We start from the raw sequence: 25,944 nt of genomic DNA, 5'->3' as shown, positions 1-25,944 counted from the left end.
CCTTTGTGAAAAGTGTGTGTGTGTGTGCACACACACATGTGTGCATGTGAGCATTGCGCCTCACCAAACAAGTTTAATCAGGCCACATCAGGTCTATATGACCTACAAAACAATGCAAGGTCGTACAAGGCCAATTCATGAGCCTGCTTCGGCGGGGAGGGCAGGATATAATTCTGAGAAATTAAATAAATAAATATGGGGATCCCAAGAAAGCTCTCAAAATGAGTTTTGATTCTGAGAGAGGATAAAACTAACATGCAGAGAAAAAAGTCCTTGTCTTCTCAGTACTTTTTCACACATCCTGTTGCTACTTCAATAAAATTAGAAATAAAAGTTTGTAACACTGAATACTGCCTTCAGTAGGAGGTCTACTATTGGCAGACTAATGATTTAAGAAGAGAGGTGCTTGCTATTTATTGTGAGAGCCGAAGTTGTATGTACACATAGCAGCCTCCCCATGTGTGGATCTCAGCTAGGGTTGCCTTTTGGATTGTAACTGTGAGAAGTAAGATCACTGGATCTTGTTCATGGTGAGCTCCAGCTGTCATCTGGAGAGGAGGTAATTTCCCATGGTTTTATAAGGGGGGAGGAGAACAAGCTAAATTTGTTACACTGTGACTTTTTTTTTTTTTTTGGTAATCAGAGTTTTGTTGAACACATATATTTTGTGATAAGCCCAATTAAAAAGTCACAGTTCATAGTCACTGAGATAAAAAGGGAGGGCGATAACTGAATCTCAGTGTCAAATGAAACTAATGTTTGGCTCTAAGAAATCCTCCAGGGCATATAAATGTCAGCTATATGTTGTTGACATGTCTGTGTCTACCTAATAGAAATGGCATGTAGTTGTAATGAAGATGTGCTTTCACCTGTCATGTTTGGCTAAAGAAGGAGACTTACTAGCAGTAGCTTGTTATCAGTTCACTACAATAGTGACTTGTAGCAGCTCCTGGATGAACTGTTTGTCACTTTGTTCTTTAAATCCCTTGTTTAAACCTAATCTTGTCTTTCAGTTATTCTAGGTTTCGACATAGACTTTGAATGCACTTATTTGATTAAAAGGTTGCTGTATTTTATTCAGAATTGATTTTGTATGTAGGCATTGTTTGCTTGGAGGGTGATTTCAAATAGAACTTTGGGTTGAATGTTAAAGTTACTTCCATGTTCTAAGAAGGGTTTCTTTCTTTCTTTCTTTCTTTCTTTCTTTCTTTCTTTCTTTCTTTCTTTCTTTCTTTCTTTCTTTCTTTCTTTCTCTCTTTCTTTCTCTCTCTCTTTCTCTCTCTCTTTCTCTCTCTCTTTCTCTCTCTCTCTTTCTCTCTGTCTGTCTTTCGTCTGTCTGTCTTTCTCTCTGTCTTTCTCTCTTTCTCTCTCTCTTTCTTTCTTTCTCTCTCTCTCCCTCCTTCTCCCTCTCCCTCCCTCCCTCCCTCTCAGAGTCATTGGTGACTGTTAAGCTTCTCTGCCATGCTGTGAGCTCAGAGGTGGCTCTGCATTTGGCAATTGTGAGATAGTAATTTCCAGTAAATAACAAAGAAAGGAGTTGTTCAGTGGTAACACACTGTGGCTTGCTTAATTCCAATGCTAGTTGGTAATAAGTAAATGGAGGATGTGTTTTGATATGGGATTGTGGAGGGACTGTTGCTTAATAGAAGAGCCTCTGGTTTGTATGCAGACTGTTCCAAGTCCAATTCCTGGAATATCCAGGTTTTTAAAAAAAAATTCTAGACAGCAGATTATATGAAAGACCTCATCCTGAGACCCTTAAGAGCAACTTCTAGTCAGAGTAGACAATACTGACCTTGATGGACTGATAATCTGATTCAGTATAGGTCAGCTTCATGTGTGTGCTTATATACGGTTCTTGTTTATTTTTCAGAGAAAATAGTCTGGGAAAATAAATCTCCCCCCTCCCCAATAGTAGATTCACATTTACTCTTAACTATTACATATATCCAGAGCTTTTTTGGTAGAAAAAGCCCTTCAGGTAGTCATTTGCATGTTAGGCCACACCCTCTGATGGGGTACCATGGTTCAACACAGAGCTTTTTTTGTAGAAAAAGCCCAGCAGAAACTTGATTGCGTATTAGGCCACACCCCCTGGCACCAAGCCAGCCGGAACTGCATTCCTGCTAATAATAATAATAATAATAATAATAATAATAATAATAATAATAATAATAATAAATTTTATTTATATCCCGCCCTCCCCGCCTAGGCAGGCTCAGGGCGGCTAACAACATTTATAAACATACAGAACAATAAATATAGGGCTTTAAAATTAACATTATTAAAAACCAGTCAATATACAATTAAAATTTAACTTAATCTGACAGTGGTGATGGTATTTCCGGCACTAATTTCTGTCAGTTTACATAGTTTACATAATAACATAGGTCATTAAACAGAACCATATTGGCGGCTCCCTTATAAACAACCACAGTTCAGCAGTCTGTGTACGCTAGCTTGAAGAGGGTGGTCTTGCAGGCCCTGCGGAATTGATCAAGGCTCCCCGGGGTCCGCACCTCCTCCGGGAGCTGATTCCATAGGGAAGGGGCCGCGATTGAAAAGGCCCGTTCACGGGTGTTCTGAAGTTTAGCTTCTTTCGGCCCAGGGGTAGTCAGTTTATTTTTCCCGGCTGACCTCAGTGCTCTCTGGGGCTCATATGGGGAAAGACGGTCCCTCAGGTAGGCTGGTCCTCGGCCATATAGGGCTTTAAAGGTAATGACCAGCACTTTGTACTGGACCCGGTATGTAATCGGCAGCCAGTGCAGTCCGCGTAGCCCCGGCTGTATATGCTCCCACCTCAGGAGCTTAAAAAAAGCTCTGCATATATCCTGAATCTGTGACTGATTGAAGATGGTTGGACTGCCATATCTATTTCTTCCCTAAAAGCTGTTCTGTATTATCCAATGAAATATTTCTCTTCTTGTTTTTAATTCTTTAGATAAAAGTTCAATTTCAATTTTAATCCTCCTACTTTTTATGGAGTTCATGTTACGGTACCAACAGATGCTACTGTTATATTTTTTATTTATGTATTTTGGTGTGTCAGATTTTTTTCTTTAATTTCCATAGCCAGCCAGTTAGTCCATATGAATGACATTCTAACCAGAAGGTACCAGGTTCATGCGAAAAGTAGGAAAAAGCTGTAAGCAGCTGTATTGGTTCATATAAAATTCAGAACAAGAACCAAGATCCATTTGGTACCTTTTAATAGATGACACAATGACACAATGTTGTGCAAACTTTTAAACTCATTGGAACTTTTCATCTGGCTGATTGTTACAGCAATTTTCAGAAGTGGAAGGGATGGGAGAGACAAAAACAGATGTCCTGAGATCTTAAGCGCCTATCCTGTCTTCTTGTGGTGTTAGATACTGACAGGCTCACAGATTGCAGTTTAGTTGGTATAGCTGTTAGATGCATCCAGGGAAGAAGAAGCAAACAGTGTTGTGTTATCTCATGGGGAAATGGAATCCAGCAAGGTTCAGTGTCCTTCAAAAACCTGTGCAAGAGTTACAATTGCCTTTGAAGGATGTGAGCAGATGGAAACATTTGGTAGGCTGTATTTAACATTAAACCTAGCCTCCACAATGCTGCAGTTTCATGTAAATCTGGCCATAGACATTCCTGATCATGGAACACTAGGAAGAGCCATTGTGCAATGCTAGAGGCAGAAATACAGTCAAGAAAGCATGTATTAAACCTGTCTAGTGCTAGCTACAAGGGTAATGTCTTTATGTTGATTGCAAATCCTTAAAAATGCATTATCTTTCTGGATGTTATATTACGGTGTGTGGTTGTTATTGAAGAAAGCAGCGATTTGTAAACAACCTTTGGCAGAGAGCACAGAACTTAATTTTGCTTAAATAAAGGAGACTGCCATTAGAATTCATGTACTGTATCAAGGCTGGCAAGCCGGAGCAATAGTTTTGATATATGCACTGAAGCATTCATGATTGTCGATTCACTGAACAGTTAATATTTATACAAATATAGTACAGCAAAAAAAAGCCATGTTAGGATGAAAGCAGAAAACACATTAGCATTTTGTTGGTTGCTTTGAAAGTTTTGCCCCTTTGTATTGGCTGGATACTGCTTAGCAGCATTTCTGTGGCTGATGCTTTATTAATCTCAGTTATTGACGTGTTATGAATCTTATAATTGGGAAGCAGTCTATAAAATGTGGGTGATGAAGAACAGTTTCTCAAGTTGATGCTGCAGAACAGCTTAGCATTCATTAGTCTCAGGGCTTTTTTAAAAGAAAAAGCCCAGCAGGAACTCATTTGCATATTAGGCCACACTGTCTGGCATCACCATTGTTTCACACAGGGCTTTTTTGTAGAAAAAGTCCAGCAGGAACTCATATATTAGGCCACATCACCTACGCCGGGGGTGGGGAACAATGGCTCTCCAGATGTTTTTGCCTACAACTCCCATCAGCCCCAGCCATTGGCCATGCTGGCGGGGGCTGATGGGAGTTGTAGGCAAAAAACATCTGGAGAGCCACTGTTCCCCACCCCTGCCCTACACCAAGCCAGCCAGAACTACATTCCTGTGTGTTCATGCTAAAAAAAAAAAAAAGAGAGCCCTGATTGGTCTCATCATGAAAAATGTGGCTCATTGCAAATGTAACTTAACTGTGGTTAGATCAAGAGTATGATCCAGATGTTTATACTCCCTCCCTCTTGTTTTTGCTGTCAAGTTACAGCTGACTTATGGCAACCCCATAGGGTTTTCAAGGCAAAAGATATCCAGAGGTGAATTGTCATTGCCTGCCTCTGCATCATGACTCAGGTATTCCTTGGTGCTCACCCATCCAAATGCTAGTCGGAGTCGACCCTGCTTAGCTTCCAAGGTCCTAGTTCTAGACTAGTCATATGCAAATTCCTTTCCCTTTAACTAACCGTGGTACAACACCCATCTCTTCACTGATTTAACTGTTAATCATAGCTAGCTTTAGCTAAATTGGTTTAACCAAAGCTTCTGGGTCAGTTATGCTAGTATTGTGGCACCTTAAACATTAATACATTTACATTATTTTGACATTTTGGTTTTGAAGCTTAATGTAGTTAGCGGTAACATCAGTGCTGGTCATGATTTGGAGATAGGGGACATTATTTGTTTCTTGGATTTATGTGCTGTGTAAATGTCTGTGAAATTGGTTCATATTAACAAACAAGTTTCTGTGTGCAGGGGTTTTATATGGTCCTTCTCTGCTCAGTATTTTACTATAAGAATTAGGATTATATTCTCTAAATGCATAAGAATGACCTGGAAACAAAACTTATACACACCCCTTTAGTTCTTGTTTCCAAGGGAAATTTTCATCTGAATAGTGTAATCCAGTGATTACTCACACAGTGACTTTGGAGCCACATGTGGATCTTTAGCATGCCACATATGACTCTTATGAGCATTGTTCTGCTGATGTAACTTCTGCCCCCAAGCATTCCCCCTCTGCTCTAATCAGGCTGATGACAATATACATTGTACCTTTTCATCCTTTACTAAGATTCTTTACATCATCCCATCCACCTTCTGACTAGGATAAAAGGTCCCAGATCTCCATATCAATTCTGCTGTTGAAGGGAGCTTTGTCTCTCAAAAACTTACACCCTAAAGTTCTTCTTTGATCTCTAAGGTGCTACTGGACTAAAATTTAACTGTTCTGCCCTGGTTTGATGTCACTGCATTTTTTAAAAAGTATCTGTTACCACTAAGAAGCCACTGGGGGGCATTTGATACATCTACTGAAGTACTAGAATATACTGGCATAACTCTAACAATGAGAATGGTTAATGAACATGTCAACTTCCTTTTCTATCACCTTTTGGGATTCTCTAGGGATGAGGAAAGTAACCTACTTTAATACACCCCCCCCCCCCCAAACAACAACTGTGTATAGAAGTGGAAGGGAAGAATTCCTGCTTTTGTTGCTTCTGCTGTTATTATCAGTATTCTTTTACAAAATACACTAAACATAACTTATTTTCTTATTCTGCCTTGAATATTTGTTTGATTTTGTGCACATTTGCAGTATACAGGCCTGGTATAATCTTGTTGCTTTAAAGCATTATGTTTCTATCCCTCCTTTCTGCCCTTACAAGTGCCACCAAACGTAAGTGGGAAAAACTGGGGTTTTGTATTATCAGAATTTGATCTACTGAAATTTGTATGAAAAAGACATAAACCTTTATGTTCTTGTTTATTGCTCTCCAAGTGAGAAACTGAAGTGTAATTATTGCAGTGAAATTTTTTATAACCATAAAAGCTAGCAAACAAAATAATTTATGCACACAACAATATCTGCCATGTACCATTCTAGTACTAACTGAATCTTCGTTCACCAAATTAGTGTAAACTTATATTAGCATTCTAATTGTGCACATCCCTACATTTTAAAAAGCGAAAACCCATTTATGTACTATTATTCTTACAAGGTGAATCTATAAAGCTGAAAGGCTTGCATTAAAAGAGGATGCCAGTGTACATTGAAAAAAATTACCAAATTATGATCTGCAATGATTTTTTTTAAAATGAGAAAATCAAATTAGTGCCTCCTCACATTTATAGAACATAGTTTGAGTTCAGTTGCACTCTTAAGACCAACAAAGGTTTATTCAGGGTATGAGCTTTCATGTGCATTCCCACTTCCTCAGATACATACTTATACTAGAGATGGTACTGGACTCAAACTTTGTTCTACTGCTTCAGACCATCATATCTGCCCACCTGGATCTATCCTCACATTTATGAAATGTATGCTATTATTTATTTATTTATTTTGTATTTTACATTTCTGAATTGTCCAATCTCATTAAAACCTTAAAATCAAGAAATCAGTTAATCCCAGTTTAATAATTGCCAGATGGCTTCTATAATTTGTTCTAAAACCCACTCTAGACTGTTCTTCCATACAAGCAGGCAGGTGAAGAATCATAGAGCTGGAATGAAGCTCCAGGGTCATCTAGTGCAATTCCCTGCACAATGCAGGAAATTCAGATACCTCCCCCTCACCCCCAGTGATACCTGCTTCACACCCAGAAGGTTAAGGAGGAAGCTGAAGTGGATAAGATGGAAGAGAAGAGGAGGTGCTAGCTAAGATGGAAAACTGTTACTGTCCTCAACCAAAAGCCTAGTGGTATGTCTCTGTCTTACAGGCCCTGCAGAATTGTATTAGATCCTGCAGGGCCTTGGTGGAAGCTGGCAGAGAGTTCTACCAGTTTGGAGCCAGGGCCAAAAAGGCCAGGGTCAAGGGCAGTGAAATATCTCTGGGGCCAGCAATCACCAGTAGATTTCTCTCAGCAGAGTGTAGCGCTCTACTGGGGGCATAACAGAGGAGACAGTCCTGAAGATACGCAGCTCCCAGTTCACTCAAGGCCTAAAAGGTCAACACCCAAACCTTGATCCTGACTTGATAGTCAACTGGGAGCCAGTGTAGCTTGCGCAGCATGGGTTGCATATGTGCTGTCTTTGGTGTTCTCATCAGGACACACACCACTGTGTTCTGGATCAGCTGGAGTTTCTGGGTCATTCTCAAGGGCAGACCAGCATAGAGTGAATTGCAATAGTTAATCTGGAGGTGACTGTTGCATAAATTACTGTGGCTAGGTCGGGGCATGACAGGAAAGGAGCTGGTTGCCACACTTGGCATAGATGTCAGCCTGGGGATATTCGTGACCTGGCCTCTGTAGTTAAGTAGGCATTCAGGACCACATCTGAACTCTTGACAGATTCTGCTGGTGTTAGTGGCACCTGGTCAAGAGAGGGAAATCTATGCCCCAGCCATAAAGCGCCCCCCCCCCCTCCACAGAACCTCCATCTTTGTCAGATTCAGTCTCGGCCTGCTCTTTTTAGCAATTCCACCATGGCCTCTAAACTCTTGGCCAAATCACACTGAGCAGCATCTGGGTGGTTGTCCAGTAGCAGATAACTGGGTGTCATCGGTGTGCTGATGATACCCCAGCCTGAACCTCCACACCAGCTTAGTGTCCATGTAGATATTAAGTAACATACAGGAGAGGACTGCACCCTGAGGAACTCCATCCATTAAAGTATACCCTTCCTCCCAGCTCCATCTTGGTTTATCACTGCATTTTAAAACAGTGCAGTAAAGTTTAGGACATAATCCCAACATCCGTATTAAAAAATGTAAAATCCAGTTATCCTTCCTTTGAATTTGGCTTTATCAGTAGATAGATGAGTGTTAAATACTGATGATGCTTATACTTTATAAAGACCCATATTAGACAAGCAGACATACATTGCATATAATATGGTTAACCAATATTTTTTAAAATATTAAGTTTATTTAGAACCTATCATATACATATCACTCCACAAGAAGGGATAGAGGGGAAAATCAAAATATTATGGGATGTGGAGTAAATTTTAACAAAAAGATTCATAAAAACCAAATCTGTTACAGTTGAGGGCGATATTGACAAAGACTCAAGTTAGATAGGGTCAATATTACATTTCAAGTTTGATCAGAAAGCTACCCCTACAGAATATTCTAGAATCTACTCGATACCACAGGGGAAAAACTTCAACTACTCCCTCTTTCCCTGAAGTATCTGGGATCTGTCAACAAGAAAGGGGAAACAACTCAAGGTTTGCATACAAACTAAGCAGGGAAAGGAAGGGGCCACAACAAATTCATATATGTATCATTCCATACAAAGGAAATAAAAACATTTAAAACTATAAAACCCATTAAAAGCAATTCCACAATCAAATTAAGTATCAACAGAGAATCAGGGCAAGAAAGGTCAACATAACATTGCAGGCTTTATCAAAAACTACTCCCACAAAATACTTTGAAAAGTACCCCCTACCACCAACGGAGAACCTCTTCTACACCTTCCTTCCTTGAAGTATCTGGAATCTTTCAATAAGGGAAAAGAAGACGACTCTAAAGTCACATACCAACTTAATGTATGCTGCTGTTTTTGCTAAATGTTTAGTGTTTCCTACATGGAACTATGGCTATACACAATAAACCTTTTTGGACTAATTCTGGGTGGGCATGATTTTAGCTATCCAAACATTTTGAGATTATTTTACCATTCCATCCCCGCGGGTCTTGAAGATTTGAGACCATTTTAGCCATCCCCCTCCCCAGAGGCAGCAGGAGCAGGGAGAGGTGGGGAGAAAAGAATCTGATCTTGCCAAAAAGCTATTGGCTGCATCACTCATCCATTTAAATGTTAAAGGACTGGGCTAGGTCTACCCTATCAGCTGTTAGTCCCTTTCTCTAGCCTCTTTAAATGTTCAGAGCTTGATTTCAGAGGTCCGGTCTTCCCATAGAAAATAATGTCCCTTTAAGGTATAAGGGGTGGTGGGAGATACTGCCAAGCAGCAGTTTGGAGTGACCAGCTTTCTCTGTCTTTTTTGTGGTCTCTGTGTATCACATCATTGGGATCTATAGCACTTGTACAGGTTCTGATCGGTGTTATGTAGCTCCACTAGAGGTTTTTTGGTGTCCCTGCCTTTGAGCATGCTCAGGGACTCCACCACACATGCTCAGGAGATAGGGCACCAAGATCCTGCCAGTTCTCTTCTGACCCTCATGTGTTCAGGACTTACCACCTCAGAACTCAGGACACAGGACTCAGGACTTACCACCTCAGAACTCAGCCGCCCTGAGCCATTCGTGGGAAGGGCGGGATATAAATCCCAAATAAATAAATAAATAAAAAATACAAAATCCCTCTAGTGGAGCTACATAACACCGATTGGAACCAGCGCAGGCGCTGTAGATCCCAAGGGTATGAATGTACAGAAGGCCACTCAAAGACCATCAGTTAGAGCACAGTGACTTGGCAACAGTGATTCATGCTACGGTCACCTCAAGACTAGACTACTGTAATGCTCTCTACATGGGGCTGCCCATGTCTCGAATCCGGAAGCTGCAGCTGGTGCAGAATGCTGCAGCCAGACTGTTACTGGGTCTCTCTATTAGGGATCATGTGCAGGTCCTGTCTACCTTACAGACCATCTCTCCCCACATATTCCCCAGAGGGTACTGAGATCTGGATCACAAAATCTATTAGAAATCCCTGGGCCAAGGGAGGCGAGATTGAAGGCTACCAGAGAACGAGCCTTCTCTTTTGCTGCCCCCCACTGGTGGAACCAACTCCCTGATGATGTTAGAGCCTTGCAGGACCTTGCCCAATTCCGTAAGGCTTGTAAAACAACACTTTTTCGAATGGCCTTCAACCAAAGTACAGAGCTGCTTAACATCATGATATGGAACTTAACACCAAAACTGTTTTTAAAATCTGTTCAATATTTAAAGCGTAATTGTTAATTTTGATTGATCTTACTGTAATTGTTTTTATTGCTTTATTGTTTTATTGTGGATATTTAATGATGTTCTTAGCCGCCCTGAGCCTACTTCTGCGGGGAGGGCGGGATATAAATGCAAAAAAAAAAATAAACAAATTACAGGTAAGCAACCTGTTTTCTGCCTCTTGGCTCTTGGGATCACAAACCCCCAAATGTTCTGAAATTCCAAGGGGTGTGTGTGTGTGTCTCTGTGTGTGTATATATATATATTATTACTCCTAGAATTTAGGAGTATTTGGGGTCATTTTTTATATCCCCAAACGGCTAATTTCTGCTTTATTTTTTGGTTCAGGTATGTCATAGTTCACGCTCGTGCATCTTTTTGTGTGGAGAATTAGCAGCTCCCTTATTTTTCTATTAACATTGTAACCTGTATGCCATAAGGATAAAAATCTACAAAACCACTTTTATGCTTTATGGTACCTTGAAATGTATTTTATTTACGGAGGCAGATTCAGAAACATTGGTTGTAAAATGTATTTCTAAAAGAGAAAATTTATCAGTAACCAATAATGCATCTCTTTTGCAGATTAGAGATACCAAATCCTCAGATCAAAAATCAACGCTGTTGCATTTTTTGGCTGAAATTTGTGAAGAGAATCATCGAGACATCTTAAAATTCCCAGATGAACTGGAACACGTGGAGAGTGCAAGCAAAGGTATACAAAGAGAGAAGGCGCTTTTGAATAATAGGTATCAGAAGTACTGTGAGCAAGTTTTTAATATATATTTCCAACCTAAATGTTTGGTGATTTAAGGCAAAAAAAAAAGTTTTGCTGTGGAGTTGTAATGCAGCATGAAAATGAAATTCAGGGGATGTGTTTCTACTCATTGGTGTCATTCACTGTCTTTAAATTTTTATTACTATGCATGTGTGCCACCAATCAGTATTTAACAATTTCTGCAAATGCTTTGTATTTATAAGTAAATCCTTTTATTTTTAATCCTTCTATTTTTATAAATGAAAACCCCATACAAGTCACACCTTTGTTGTTAGCTAAAATACAAGAATATGGGGAGTTGGCGGGACTTTGTATTAATAAAGAAAAACTTCTATGTAAAAATATGCAAATAAATAAGGAACAAGAATTACAGAGACTAAGGGGCTGTGAAGTTACCTCCAAGGTAAAGTATTTGAGTGTGGAGATAACAATGAAGAATATTGATCTGTTTAAAAATAATTACGAGATGCTATGGCGTAAAATGGATGAAGATATGTTAAAATGGAATAAACTTAATTTGTCATTGCTGGGTAGAATAGCTGCAATTAAAATGAATATTCTACCAAGAATAATGTATTTGTTTCAAACTATTCCCATTGTGAAAGATAGTAAACAATTTGATAAATGGCGAAGAAAAATTTCAGAATTTGTATGGGCTGGGAAGAAACCACGGATCCAAATGAAAATTTTGACATATGCAAAAGAGAGAGGTGGATTTCAACTACCGCATTTAAAATTATATCAGGAAGCAGTTTGTTTAGTGTGGATAAAAAAAAATGGATAACGCTGTTAAACAAAAAACTCTTAGTGCTTGAAGGTCACGGAAATAAATTTGGCTGGCACACATATTTGTATTATGGAAAAAAGATGGACGGTTTTTTCTCTCACCATTATATAAGAAATAATTTGCTAAATACCTGGATGAAATATAAGAAATATGGAGATGAGAGAAGACCGTTATGGATAGTGCCAGCTGAAGTAATAAAAATAACAGCTGAGATAGATGAAAAAAGTGGTTGTCATATAATCAATTATTAAAAATACAAAGTGGCAAAATAGAATTGAAAACTGCTGAAGAGCTGATTAATAAATACGATTGGTTCCAAATGCAACAAATAAAGAGCTTGGTGGGAAATGATATTAAAACTGAAGGAATAAGAAAAGAGCAAACAGAAATGGAAAAAGTTCTGCTTGGAGACAATGAAAAATTAATTTCAAAAATATATAAATTACTTTTAAAATGGTCTACGGAGGATGAAGTAGTGAAATCTCAAATGATTAAATGGGCAATTAATGTAAATAAAGAAATACAGTTGGAAACTTGGGAATACTTGTGGAAGAATTCTATGAAGCTTTTGATGTGTCATAGTATTAAAGAGAACTGTTTTAAAATGATGTATAGATGGTATATGACTCCTAAAAATTGGCAAAGATGAACAATAAAATGCCAGACAGATGTTGGAAATGTAAAAAACATTAAGGTTCTTTCTACCATATGTGGTGGGCTTGTGAAAGAGCAAATAAGTATTGGCAGATGATTCAGCAAGAAATTTCTAAGATCTTGGGATATGAATTTAAGAAAGTTGCAGAGACTTTTCTGTTGGGATTACAAATGGAAAAATTTCCAAAAGAAGATAGAACTGTAATTTGGTACTTGCTTTCAGCTGCTAGGACATTATATGCACAGTTGTAGAAGCAAGAAAAAATACCAGAGAAATGGGATTGGTTTATAAAAGTTATGACATGGAGTGAAATGGACAAATTAACAAGAATATTAAGAGACTATGATTTAGAATTTTTTAAGTCGGAGTGGAAAAAGTTTAGGATATGTAGAAAAAGAGTGGAAAATAAAAGGACATTGGACAATTTTTGATAATTAAGTTTTAGAAAGAAGAATATAAATTTTTGTTTTAATAGTTAAGGGTACCTTTAAATATTAGCATTTTAAGTAAATAACACTGGCGGGGGTCAAGTAATGGGGGTAGGGGTGGGTAGAAAGTAATATATGGGATAGATAAAAGAAGTTATTAAAGATGTAAGAAATAGATTTGTTACCATACGTTACCAATAAAAAATGTTTTAACCGAGTATTTAACAATTTCTATTACTTATACTTATCATCAATACGAACTATGTGGTTGATTTTATCGGAGAGTACAGACCTGGGCTGCTTCTTGGTTCCTTTTTTTCCCCATGGTAGGACTCTGTAATTTACTACTAGGGTAGGATGAGGTTCCCAGTCTCAACAGTGGCAGTATTTTATTGAAATAGCCAAGCAGTCCCACGGCAATTTGTTGTATACAAATAAAAATAGTTCAGTTTATCCAAATAAACTAAATAGTCCGGTGCAGAATATAACCTGTTCTGTTAAAACACAATTGAAAAACTGACACAATAAAAAGCTAAACCAACAAAGCAGTTGGATGAAGGCATTTATCTGTCACCATCATACCTCCTCTGCAGTTTACCAGATCACATTCATTTCAAATGTTAATTTCTCCTGTGCAAATTCACTCTGATGTTTATAATAGAAATTTATAAATGCATGTATGTATATAAGTAAGACCAAGTGAAAAAAGCTAGGTGGTTGTTGTGATGTGGGTATGGTTTTTAATACACCCTAGGCAACTTATTTTTCTACTTACTAATTTTAGAGTGTCTTGCACTTGCTCCTTTTTATTTTTTACTTATGAAAAAAAATTCACTTTACAAAGCCTTACTGGTTTACCAGGCAAGTTTGATAAATACTTTATTGGTTTTCTCCTGGGGCTAACACTTTGAGTTTCAGCTTTGAGGATTTTTTTTTGTACTTTGATTTAAAACCTTTAGTGTGTTAGAGGTCAGCTCAAGGGATTAAACCAAAAGAGTTGGTAAAGTTTAATTAAAACCATTGCACCAGTAGGAGGGAAAAAAGATTTATTAATGGATCTGAATTCCCTATTAATCCCAAGATTTTGCATAAATCTGAAGTGGGTTTTGCGTCAGTTAAATTTGTTCCATTCTGTAAGATAAAAGCTAGTTAAATATTCTATAAACAGCATTAACTGATAAGCAGTGTAAATCGTTGCATATTTTAATGACTAAACTCAAGGCTTTAAATTTTCTGTACAGTGATCTGTAAGTGGTAGAGGCCTAATGCATGTACTTCTCATAAGTTGCATCTTATTTGATATTCTACGTGTAATTAACAGCACAACACTGAAACCAGTGGAAGACTCAACCAGTCCTGGTGGGGGGCTCACAGCGGTGATGTCACAACATCTCTTCTGGGGCAGATGGCATCATTGTGCTGCCAAGTGACATTCTTGCATTCAACCCAAAATCTATGATTTTACTACAGAGTTCTTCCTGAATTCTAGCACGTCTGCAGTGATTTGATGACATCACTTCTGGTCACCATGGAGTGATGTCATTGTGTCTCAGTGCTGCCAGTGACCACATTTCCCACTCATTTTTCTCACCCCACTCAGCTGAAGAGTGGTGAGAGCAGGTGGTGAGACAACCATGTTTTAACGAGAAGAAAGACATATTCCTCTATTTTTAAGGTTTTCTCACAAGATGATAAGTTCATGTGGTACCTTGTCATTTCAACACATTTCAGATGCGATGATTCTCTCACTAAGTGTAATCCACTGATGGAAAGATACATTTCAGTGTTTACATACTTAGTACAATATAAAGTCTGGATATACCTGTAACATGCATTAGTCTTTAGATTTTGCTATATTTGTTGTGCTGTTTATTCAGCATTAGCTATACAAACATGGAGAAACATTAATGTTTTTATTAATATAATAATGCATATGTATGCATAATTGTGATACAATATCAATCGCAGTCTTTACAGAACAGTATACAGTGCTAGAAGTGTTCACATGAGGACGTTTTTAACAAGTCAGTAAGGTTCATGTATTCCAGATAACACTTAAGAGCTTGACTATCCCATATGAACAGAATGGAAATTAGATTTTAATATGAAAAGGTCAGGGGGATTAGGAGATTCAATAATACGTTTCCTAGAATCTTCAATAATATGCTCTTTATTCATAGCAAAATCTTGCATGTTATTAAAGAAAGTAGTTGCATACCTAAAAGCTTATGCAAGTGAAAAGTAAACAGCACTAATAATTATTTCTGCTCTCTTCAGAAAATTATATGGAAATTTAAGGGGGGAAAGGAGAGAAAAAATTAGAATAGCTGATTTGACTAGAAAACTAGCAATATAACTCCACATTTTGCTGTAGCTGTAGATACACACTGTAGTTAACACTTCTGAAATGATCCAGAGGTGGTACATGCCCTGTAGATGTTTCAGTGGTATTTCACAGATAGACAACCTGTGCTAATTCTAAAGTGATCTCCGTTTGAAGAGTTTGATATTGTTTGTGGTATTTAACAGTGTTAGTTTCATGTTGCCTTTTGTTTGTTGTTGTTGTTTGCCACTATTTGGCAGCTAGGGTTGTCAGTAGCTGGCAACTGACAGTAAAACCATAAAGTTTCTAGTAGTTTCTAGAGGTTGCATCGCTTCCAGCTTTCCCCCAGATGTGATGTACCATTGTTGATTTTTTTATTCTTATTTTTCTCCTACTTGGAGACAGAGTGGTAGTGGGGTGTCCCACCACAGTGAGAGACCTGACTATCCCTTTCGTACCACATGATAGGACACTGAAATAAAGATTCACATGAGCTGTTAATATGGGAGCAAACTGTAGCTGAATGTGTTACCTGAAATGGTCCTGTCTCAAGGATGAGGAAATTAGCTATGAGACTTGGAGGCCAGGAGGCACAAAAAGATTGAACACCTGTGTATGCCAAGGTCTTTCAGAAAGAAGACCAGAGTTGGAATAAATTTAGAGGGTTTTACTCAAAAATATATGGGTTTACAATCATACAGACCAGTCAAAATATACACACAGTCAAGAGCTAGGAAAATAAGGAAGGGAAAATAGAGACTCAGTTACAGAGATAATACTACCTTTCCAGACGTGCAGACATCTTTATGATGATGAAGGGAAGGATGCCCACAACCAATGTGTCATGTCCAGAGGACCCAAAACTAGTATAGCGAGGGTGTAACTTATATGGCGCCTCCAGGTTTTCACACTGGGGTAGGGTTTGCTCCCTAGTTTTATACTATTCTGAGGGGGTGGTCCCCTCTTGGAATATAATGGCTTATAGCAATCATGGATGGGTCTCCCAGGGTTGTTTGAATAGATTCCCAGTTTTACACAAAAGGTGTGAAGGGTTTTCCTGATGGCTGTCAGGAAGACTATGATGGTTTTGATATTTGGAATAATTTATTTTGGTATTCTGGAGGAGGGAGACAGGAAGAATGGGTTAGTGGGGAAAAAAGTATGCATATTAACATACGGATCACATAAAAGGAATCAGGAGGGGGGCTTTGGAGACAAAAGATGACCAGCTATACGTTGCCATTGAGCTGTGAAAAAGCAGATAGTTCACCTTGATAGGACACTTTATCTGTGTTCCTTCCTTGATGTATGTGGGGCGGATAGCAGGAAATAGCCTTCAGGACTTTCCTTTGCAACCTTAGCCAGAGCACCTTTGTTTGCAGCTTTGCCAGGCTCCTTGGTACAGGCTGAAAGAGAGTGTTCTTCCCTTGACCTATCCTTATTTGATCTCTGGTTCAGGTTATGAGTAGGGACCCCAGTATATTGGGGTACTTGCACAAGTTAGACAACGCCCTTAGGCTACAAATGTGTAGGTGTTAGTGGTTATGCAGTTTGTTCCCAAATGAAGAATATCTAGGGCACTAGGGGTTTTTTGCATGCTCTGGTTTCTCTTCAGATTATATAAATCTTTTCCTTTGGTTATGAGTGGACTATCAGTTGCCCTTTCCTATGTACATTGCCGTTCAGGGATAGTTAGGGAACATATACCTCTTTCTTTGCTTTGAATTGTTTGTGAACTGCTTGCAGAGCAGCAGATTTTAATTAACTTTTTACAAAAAAAAAAGTTGGCAAAATTACATTCTAGGACACTGCAAACCAATGATGCGCTTATCTTGATGTGCGATTTCATGTTACTTGCATTACAAATGGATTTTTACTGGCTAGCATTTCTAGAATAGTGCCTGAATTCTTATTTTAGTTTAGTTAGTATGAATAGAAATCATCTGCCTTAGTTTTTATACTGTGTATTAGCTAAGAAATGGTTGCAACCATTATTGAAGAAAGCAAATATTTTATACTCTTTTTGTATACAGATGGAGAATAATGACAAATTTGGCTTTTTATAATTTGCTTACATATCCGAAGATACTAAATTTAATGATTGCATGCCCCTTTTATCTTTTCAACCACAGAGCTGGGCTTTTGAATTGTAAAACATTTAGAATAGTTTCCATTCAAAGACCTAAATGGTTGATTAGTACTCAGTGAGCACCAATTAACTGTCACATTTGTTGAGTCATTACATATTGAAAAGCAGAGGAAGAGCTGATAAATTTTTTTAAAAAGAAATATTCAGTAAAAGAATTGTAATCAATGCTGCATTGTCTTGTAAGTTACATCACATGACATCTACAAAGAAAACACACACTGGACACTTTAGAGCTGCTTGCTGTATGCATCTCATCAAAAACCTTTAAGGGTAGCTCAAATTATGATTATATTATTGTATTGGCAAGATGTTCTATCCAGGATAACTGAATGCTAATTTAATTTTGTTGATATGGGTGTGCTGAAAATATGTATAAAAATATGAGCAGAAGTTCATAATTGGGCTTTTATTTCTCTGTTTTGTTAAATGAAGTCAAAATCCTCAAAATATAAATGACCTACAATAGAGTGGAGAGAAAATTCACATCATTATTGAATTGAAGATCCCTCCCCCCCAATCATTTTCACCAATTGGACATTCTTTTAATTCTTAAGGGGTACTTAAACTAAAATCACTTTTCTTATATGCAAAAAGCCATTAATTGTATGGCCAGCTGGTAAGGCCAGTTATCTTTATTATATGGTATTGGAAATTATGGAACTGGGTTGCATAAGGCAGTCCTAGCTGAAGAAGTGTACTTACACATAAAACTTATACCTTGAATAAAATGTTCTTATTTTATTGGTCTTAAAGGTGCCACTGGACTCAAACTTTGTTCTGATGCTTCAGACCAACACAGCTAACCACCTGAATCTATCTTAAGAGCAGTTCTTCCTTCTCCATTGTGCAATCTCCTTTTCTCCTCCTCCAAAACAAGCCAGGATCTGGACCTACCCGGGTAGCATTTGCGGTGCCACCGGGTGGGTGGAGAGTGGGGACAGCCATTGCTGCCTAAGAGCAATGTTTGGTGTAGTGGCTAAGTGTGCGGACTCTTATCTGGGAGAACCGGGTTTGATTCCCCACTCCTCCACTTGCACCTACTAGCATGGCCTTGGGTCAGCCATAGCTCTGGCAGAGGTTGTCCTTGAAAGGGCAGCTGCTGTGAGAGCCCTCTCCAGCCCCACCCACCTCACAGGGTGCCTGTTGTGTGGGGGAGGAAGGTAAAGGAGATTGTGAGCCACTCTGAGACTCTTTGGAGTGGAGGGCAGGATATAAATCCAATATCATCTTCTTTTTCTAATAGCAGGGGTTGAAGGAGTGGGCTGGAGGCCTAGTATAGGAAGTTGGGTGCCCACCCAGCCCTTCTCAGACCAATGGGGTCTCTTGGGAGGGCAGAGGTTGGGGGCACCTGCAACTACTTAGGGTGCCATGCCACTGCTGCCCTCCCTCTTTAACCACCTGGGGCTCTCGCCAGTATAGAATTGGTGCACAGGACCATGGGGGATTTGCACACGTTGAACAAGGTTCTGCCAGCTGCAACATTTTTCTGGTAGGACTGGCTGCAGCGCTGAAGCTGGTGCAGGGCACATTCTGCAGACAAAGTGGAATTGGCAAGGTGGGAGGGGACCAAGTGGCTCTGGAGGTTTGCTGAGAGTATGAGGGGTTATTGGATTCAACATCCTGATATCTCAACCTGGGGTATGGATATCTGGCTATACAGTGTTAGCTATGCCCTAGGCAATTTGCCTAGAGCTTTGGCGGGAGCCAGCAGTTTTGGGGCTTGGCTCTTGTGGCATGGGACTGGATCCATTTTCAGGAAAACCAGCCTGCATGCTTATTTCCTGAGTGTGGTGATCCCAATAAGGAATCTTGGCATGAGGGGCAACTGAGGTGCCCAGCCCGGGGGCATGTCTAGGGGTCACCCTCACACTCAGGTAGCAGGGGAGACCACCTCTGGGCTTCCACCCTAGTGGGATCTGAAAACCTGCCACCCCAAGGTGACCAGCTGACCATCGACTGGCAGACTTAGCAACTGATGGACAGGATCCTTACCCCATGCTGTGCCAAGGTTTCTTACAGCTGTAACCAGTTTATTCCACCTTTCTGAAAATGCTGTGCTTGCATGTTATTTCAACTCCGATATGTAAATTAAACTAGAATATGTAGATATAGAGAACTTGGTTCAGGGCGCTTATCTCTGTCGCTCCCCTGAGTACTGGAGCCAAAAAACTAAAATGGCAAGAAGTGCCCTGAAACAGTGACAGAACTTTTTCAATTAAGGGACATTTCCTTTGTTGCAGTCCTTATTGCAGGCCATCTAAACACACTGTTGTGCTTCTATATTGGAGCAGCTGCTAACCAAGAGCTTTCGGACGTACTTTACTCAGTTTTCTACTGTCTTTTATTTTTATTTTCTGTTAGTAAAAGGAAGAAATAGTCCTCTGACATTTAGTGTGTGTGGGGGGGGGGGGGGAGGAGGGAAGAAACAAATTGAAGTGCTAATTAAAGTGTTATGAAGCAGTATTACCCTTTTTTTAGTTTTCTACATACAATTTTTAATGTCGATTCATTTTAACAGGCTTGCTAATCAGAATGTATTGGGTCTTTCATTTTTCCTGATTCGCTGAACAAATCCATTCCTAGTTGTCTTGAAAATGTGAAACAAGGCAATACAAAAAAAAAATCAGTAATTTCATGAAAGTTTCATTAATACCTTTATGAGTCTTGTGGGGTAAGGTGAAGGAACAACATGTAGAGAACAGACTATGCACATGAGGTTTCTTTTCAGATGGTAATATTACTCTTAAACGTACTAAATATTAAGATAAAAGTTCGAGTCCAGTGGCACCTTTTAAGACTCTTGAAGTTTAATCTGAATATAAGCTTTCATGTGCATGCACTGGACTCAAACTTTGTTCTGTTCCTTCATACCAACACAATTACTCACCTGAATCTAATATTAAGATACCAGTAGTACAGTGTTACATATTGGTAAACTATTATATTCTTTCATTACTGTTGCATTCATACAAATACATTTTGTCAATACTTTTTAATAACAGCTTTCCATCAGTTGACTCTTGGTTTGGTTGAGGTCAAAATGTAAACATGTGGATGGTTCAGATTTTCTAACCTTGTAGAATGTAGAGTTCTTTGCATTGGCAGACAAGTAGATTATGCCATTAGTCTTTGTAGAGAGACTCTTCCCCTCTGCTTCACAAAAAAAAAATATTTATTATATAGTTTTAAAGTGGGGGTTTATACATGTCCAAACCATGATGCATGAGCTTATTAAAGGAATGATAGTGTAGTATTACAAGAGTGTACTACAGTAACATTGAAAACCAACATAAGTGTACTTATTCCCTCTTAGAGCTGTCAATTTTGAAGTAGCCTGTAACTATTGTATGGTAACAAGAACTATATTGATAGGTAGAAATGTTGAGGTGGAGTGCCCTTTTTCCACTGTAGCATCTTCGTTGTTCCCTTAGTGCAAAATGATATGGAATAGCCCTTTTGTTTCTTTTCAGCATGGACAGCAAGAGTAGTATACTTATCCCATATTAAACATTAGTGTTGGGGCTAGCAGCATGTATTGGGGAAAAGTTAGACGTGACAGCTCTGGCAACTAAATCCTTTAAGTATGTATGTTGCTGCTAACTTGTTGGCCATAATGCAGAGGTCCACAGGGCTACTATTTGTGTACAGCTGTTTATGAGTGTTAATGGCTAGCACTGTCATCTTGGCATTGGGAAATACACCATATATGTATAGTACTTGTTTTGGCTTTATTATTCTTTAAGGTAAGGATGGTACTATGAAATTAAAACAGTAAATTAACAGAGGTGAATACTAAAGGTTGTGGAAAGGATGTATACAAAGAGGAATACTGAGAAGAGAGTAAGGATGTCTTAGAAAGTGGACTTATTTCTAAGGGTTGTGGATAAACATTGAACAGGAGAGATTGTGGATGGGTTCACAGTGGGGGTCCACTACTCTTACCTCCCTTCTCTGTCACCACATTTTGCTTCCATTTTCTCCATATCCTTGAAATGGAGCTAGTACTTAGGCAAGGCCAGTTAAATCTTCTATCTATGCCAGACATGGAGGTACGCAGTGAGTGTAGCAGGAATATAGCCTCACTCATATCTCTGTTACCCTCAGAAAGCAAATCCACAGAATTTAAACCCGGTAATGAATCACATGATTTTGAGATATGAGGCGTTATAGCTGTAATAGACTAGTTATTTTTTTAAAAAAGGTAATCGCCTGTGAGCTGATTTCTGATAAAACTGCTAATAAAATCTCAATATTCTAATAGTAGCAAGTAAGAAGTTTGCGACCACAGAGCCAAGGGGAAGAAAGGGAGATGGGTGCCCGGACGAATAATTCCTCTATAACCCCAGCTAAATACTAACTCATTTACAGTTCTGTTTGAAGTAACACACACACACAGAGTTTTCATAAAAGTGGGAAAAATTGGCCATAACTGTATTGTTTACAGCTGTGGTATGTTTTGGCACAGCATGGGGTACTAGATCCGGTCAATCAACTTGCCAGTTGATGATCCGCTGTACACCTTAGGATGACAGGTCTCTGTATACTACAGAGATGGACCTCAAAGTAGTCTCCCTTGCCACCTGGGTATGAGATTAATCCCTGACCATGCCCCTCAGCTGGGTTTACCACTTTCTTCCAAGTAGATTAGCAAAACAACAACGTTTTAGGAAGTGTTGGAACTGTGGAAAGGGAAATTTTGTGAAAGTGTATCTGAGCCCACAGTTATTGGAAAGTGGCATTATGTTTGTAATTGGTCATGAAATTCCTTGCACTCCTGAAACATTATTGTTAAACTATGTTTCTAAAGGGATTCTCTATGCAGTTCTCCATAAGGTGATTGATAACACATTTCAAGCTTTGAAAAAAATGCCTTGGTCTTTCCAGTTCTGATATTTGATTTTTTAAAGTTTTGATTTCTTTTAATATAGTCAGTTTTAAATTATACCAATATGCCTCCCTCATCCATGGATTTGTGAGTACGATTGGCTTTGTTTTGCTCCTCTCAGTTTTGTTACAAAATTGATTGCTGGGCTTGCTGTTGGAATGGGATTCCATTTAATATATGCTTGTTTTTCTAGTTCACTGCATGACTTGGCTTGCTGTACAAACCGAAAACTACAGAGCAATATAGATTTCATATAAATGCTAGCTGTGTTTCATTTTAATTTCTTGGCAGCATGACAGCTTTAAATATAAATCATATTCTGAAATCAGAAAACATTTTTCATTAAATTATAACTGCATTTATCCTTTTAAGGCAGTTGTCATAATACGCACTTTTATCTGGGACTAAGCACCGTTGAACTTCTGAGTACTTACTTCTGAGCAGACATCTCTAGGAATGTACTGCAGATTGCTAATACCAATTACTGAGTCATATCTTTTCCATCAGATTCCTCCTGCTCTTTCCTTGTTGGCCTTCATTGTGCTTAAGTGCTACCTTAAGTGCGGGGCTGAAACTGAATCCAGCGAAGACAGAAGTCCTTTGTCTGGGTCGGGGCGCTCGGGGAGGGGAAATACTTCTCCCGGTCTTCGACGGGGCGCCGTTGAAAGCGGCGCACCGAGTTAAGAGCCTGGGAGTTTTACTGGAGCCTGCATTATCAATGGAGGCCCAGATTGCAGCCACTGCCAAGTCAGCCTTCTTCCATCTAAGGCGGGCAAAGCAGTTGGCTCCCTTCCTAGAGCGCCAAGATCTGGCAATGGTGCTTCATGCAACGGTCACCTCGAGACTGGATTACTGTAATGCCCTCTACATGGGGCTGCCTCTGTGCCGAACCCGGAAGCTGCAACTGGTGCAGAACGCAGCGGCTTGACTGTTGCTGGGACTCCCTAAATGGGAGCACATACAGCCTGGGCTGCGCGAACTGCACTGGCTGCCAGTTACATACCGGGTTCGTTACAAAGTGCTGGTCATTACCTTTAAAGCCCTATATGGTCGAGGACCTGTCTACCTTAGGGACCGTCTCTCCTCATATGAACCCCAGAGAGCACTGAGGTCAGCCGGGAAAAACCTGCTGACTGTCCCCGGACCGAGAGAGGTGAAGCTGCAAAGCACCCGTAACCGGGCCTTCTCCTCTGTAGCCCCGAGCCTATGGAACCAACTTCCAGAGGAAATGCGGGCCCTGCGGGACCTAGAACAGTTCCGCAGGGCCTGCAAGACCTTCCTCTTCAGACTGGTTTTCCCTGATCGAAATGGAAATTGCGAAGGAAACCGCCATCAGAAAAAGTAAACATAGCACTAGCACTTTTAAAAATTAACTTAATTTTAAAGTTTAATCAGATTTTAAGTAAATGCTGATAATGTTTAATGTAGTTTTATTCACTTGTATAAGTTAACTCCGAACCATGTTGTTAGCCGCCCTGAGCCTGCTCCGGCGGGGAGGGCGGGATACAAATAAAATTTGTTGTTGTTGTTGTTGTTGTACCTTGCAACTCACATCCACATCATTTCCAAAGCTAAGAAACAAACAAAAGTAAAGAAAAATGAACCAAGTTCCAAGATCCCGATTATTATTTCTATTCCAGTCAAAGACTTAATCCTGATTTCCAGAACCAGTCCAAGTGAGTCTTAAAGTTCTACAAGTGGTGCGGTTTCCAATACAAGGCTGTTTTGTAGATTGCACAGCTACTCACTGAGCATACAGCTTTTGTGTGCTTTTGCTGCCCAGATTTTGTCTGCCTTTTTGTTTGTTTTTGACTATCAAGTCACATCCAGCTTCTGGTGAACTCCTGTCTGGAACTAGTTGGTTTTAAACAGAACAGTTTAAACAGAACTGGGCTATTGAGGGATACCTCCCATATGAAGTGTGTATCTGATGTGTTCCATCATTCATCGAATATGTGAAATAAAACTCTTTGGACACTTGAGAGGAGCCAGTTGTGCCAAAGTTGTATTTTTTTTTCCTAGAGGAGCCCACCACAGTTCCAATTTTACACACTTCCAGAAAACACATTCAGGAGTACCATATCCAAATAATTTTTTTTTCTGTTGACTTATTATAGTGTATCAGAATGATAAAAGAATTGCTGTGACTTTTGTGATGTTTCTTTTAGTTTCTTTAGCTTGGGATGTTTTTTTTAGTTTCTTTTAGTTATTGTTCTATTTAAGAATCTCCCTCTCCTCCAACTTTTGGTGAAGTGGATTTTTTAAACACACACACACACCCCTCCCCAAAACCCTCTAAATCCATGCACAATCTGTTTAACGTTGCTTTTGTAGTCCTTTGACAGTTTTCTGTTTCTGGGACATTAAAAATCTGTCTACACTTATCCATTTGAGTTGAATTAGCTTAATCCTGCTTGGACCTGGATAGAAATGATAAGCATTTCTGAAATCTTCAGGTTAAAATAGTTGAAATAATATTGCCTCTAAGGCTTCATCGTTCTTTTTATCATCTTGTACCATCTTATTATGTTGCTAAAGCTCCATGAATACAGCAGTGATATTACCCTTCCTGGTGCTTAATTTTGCTGTAAAGCTATTAAATTCTGAAAACAGCTGCTACAGCTTATTTTCTGTTTCATCAGTTGGTTCTGCTGATAACTTGAAGTCTGCAGGTCAATGCGCAATGTGTTTTGAACCATCCCTATAAAAAAAGGATAACTCCCATGTGTCCACCTAAGTGGTGGAAAACAGATGTCATAAATAAACAACTTATTTAATTGTAGGCACTTTATAACATGTTTGTATACACACATGTTTTTAAAAAGTGGAGACATTGCTCCTTAATTAAAAAAAAAAATTACTCCCCCCCCCCCTACCATGAGAATATTAACAATTGTAAGAACCTTATAAGTGTTGGAGGAGTACTTCAGAATATACACTGACAGTTTGAGGAAATGATCTCTGCTATGTTGGTGGGAAGGGAATCTCAACAGGAACATAATGTATATACAATTTTTGATACTTGTTCCACCCATTCTGAGAAGATGGGCTTAGGTATAAAGCGAGTGCAGCAGGGCCTTCTCTCTCAATAGTTCTTCGACTTCCATAGTGGGAATACAGCAAATGAGCTATTCTATAGAGTTTGATTTTTTTTTAACTCCCCATAATCATCTTCATGGCCAACCCCACCTCCTGTAGGAGGTCTCTTCTTTTCACCTCATATTTCTTCTAATATTTTGCAGTTTCAAACATGTATTTTGCCCAATACTTGATTTACCCACTTCCTTAGGCCCAAGGGTTTCCCTAGCTTCTGCACTCCTAGTGTTCTCTGAAGGGATGAGGTTTGCATCCTTAGACCTCAAGGATGCCTATTTTCATATTGCTATCCATCCACAGTACAAGACATTCCTTAGTTTTGCCATCAGACTATGTTTGCAATTCAAAGTGCTTCTGTTTGGCCTCTGCATCTTTGTGAAATGCTTGGTGGTCATGGCTGTAGATTTTCCTTGACTAAGTCTCCTATACGCTTACCATAACCTCTTTCTCTTCTGGAGACTTTTAAAAAAGACAATTAGTAGATCACTACAGCACAGTAATGTTAACACAATCTATTGCCACAATCTGCTAACTCCTTTAAATTCTCAG

The 25,944-nt window shown here is 39.2% G+C and overlaps 1 protein-coding gene across 1 annotated transcript in view; it reads left to right on the top strand.

Annotated features, from left to right (window-relative positions):
• Positions 1–25,944, top strand: part of DIAPH2 (diaphanous related formin 2) — a 446,439-nt gene that overhangs the window by 185,114 nt on the left and 235,381 nt on the right. Inside the window, exon 23 of the mRNA XM_060249401.1 lies at positions 10,880–11,009. Coding sequence (XP_060105384.1) covers positions 10,880–11,009 — 130 coding nt within the window. The remainder of the gene's footprint in view (positions 1–10,879; positions 11,010–25,944) is intronic.

Source organism: Heteronotia binoei, chromosome 11 (assembly GCF_032191835.1).
Source record: "Heteronotia binoei isolate CCM8104 ecotype False Entrance Well chromosome 11, APGP_CSIRO_Hbin_v1, whole genome shotgun sequence".
Taxonomy (NCBI): domain Eukaryota; kingdom Metazoa; phylum Chordata; class Lepidosauria; order Squamata; family Gekkonidae; genus Heteronotia; species Heteronotia binoei.
This window is presented reverse-complemented; position numbering and strand designations above follow the sequence as displayed.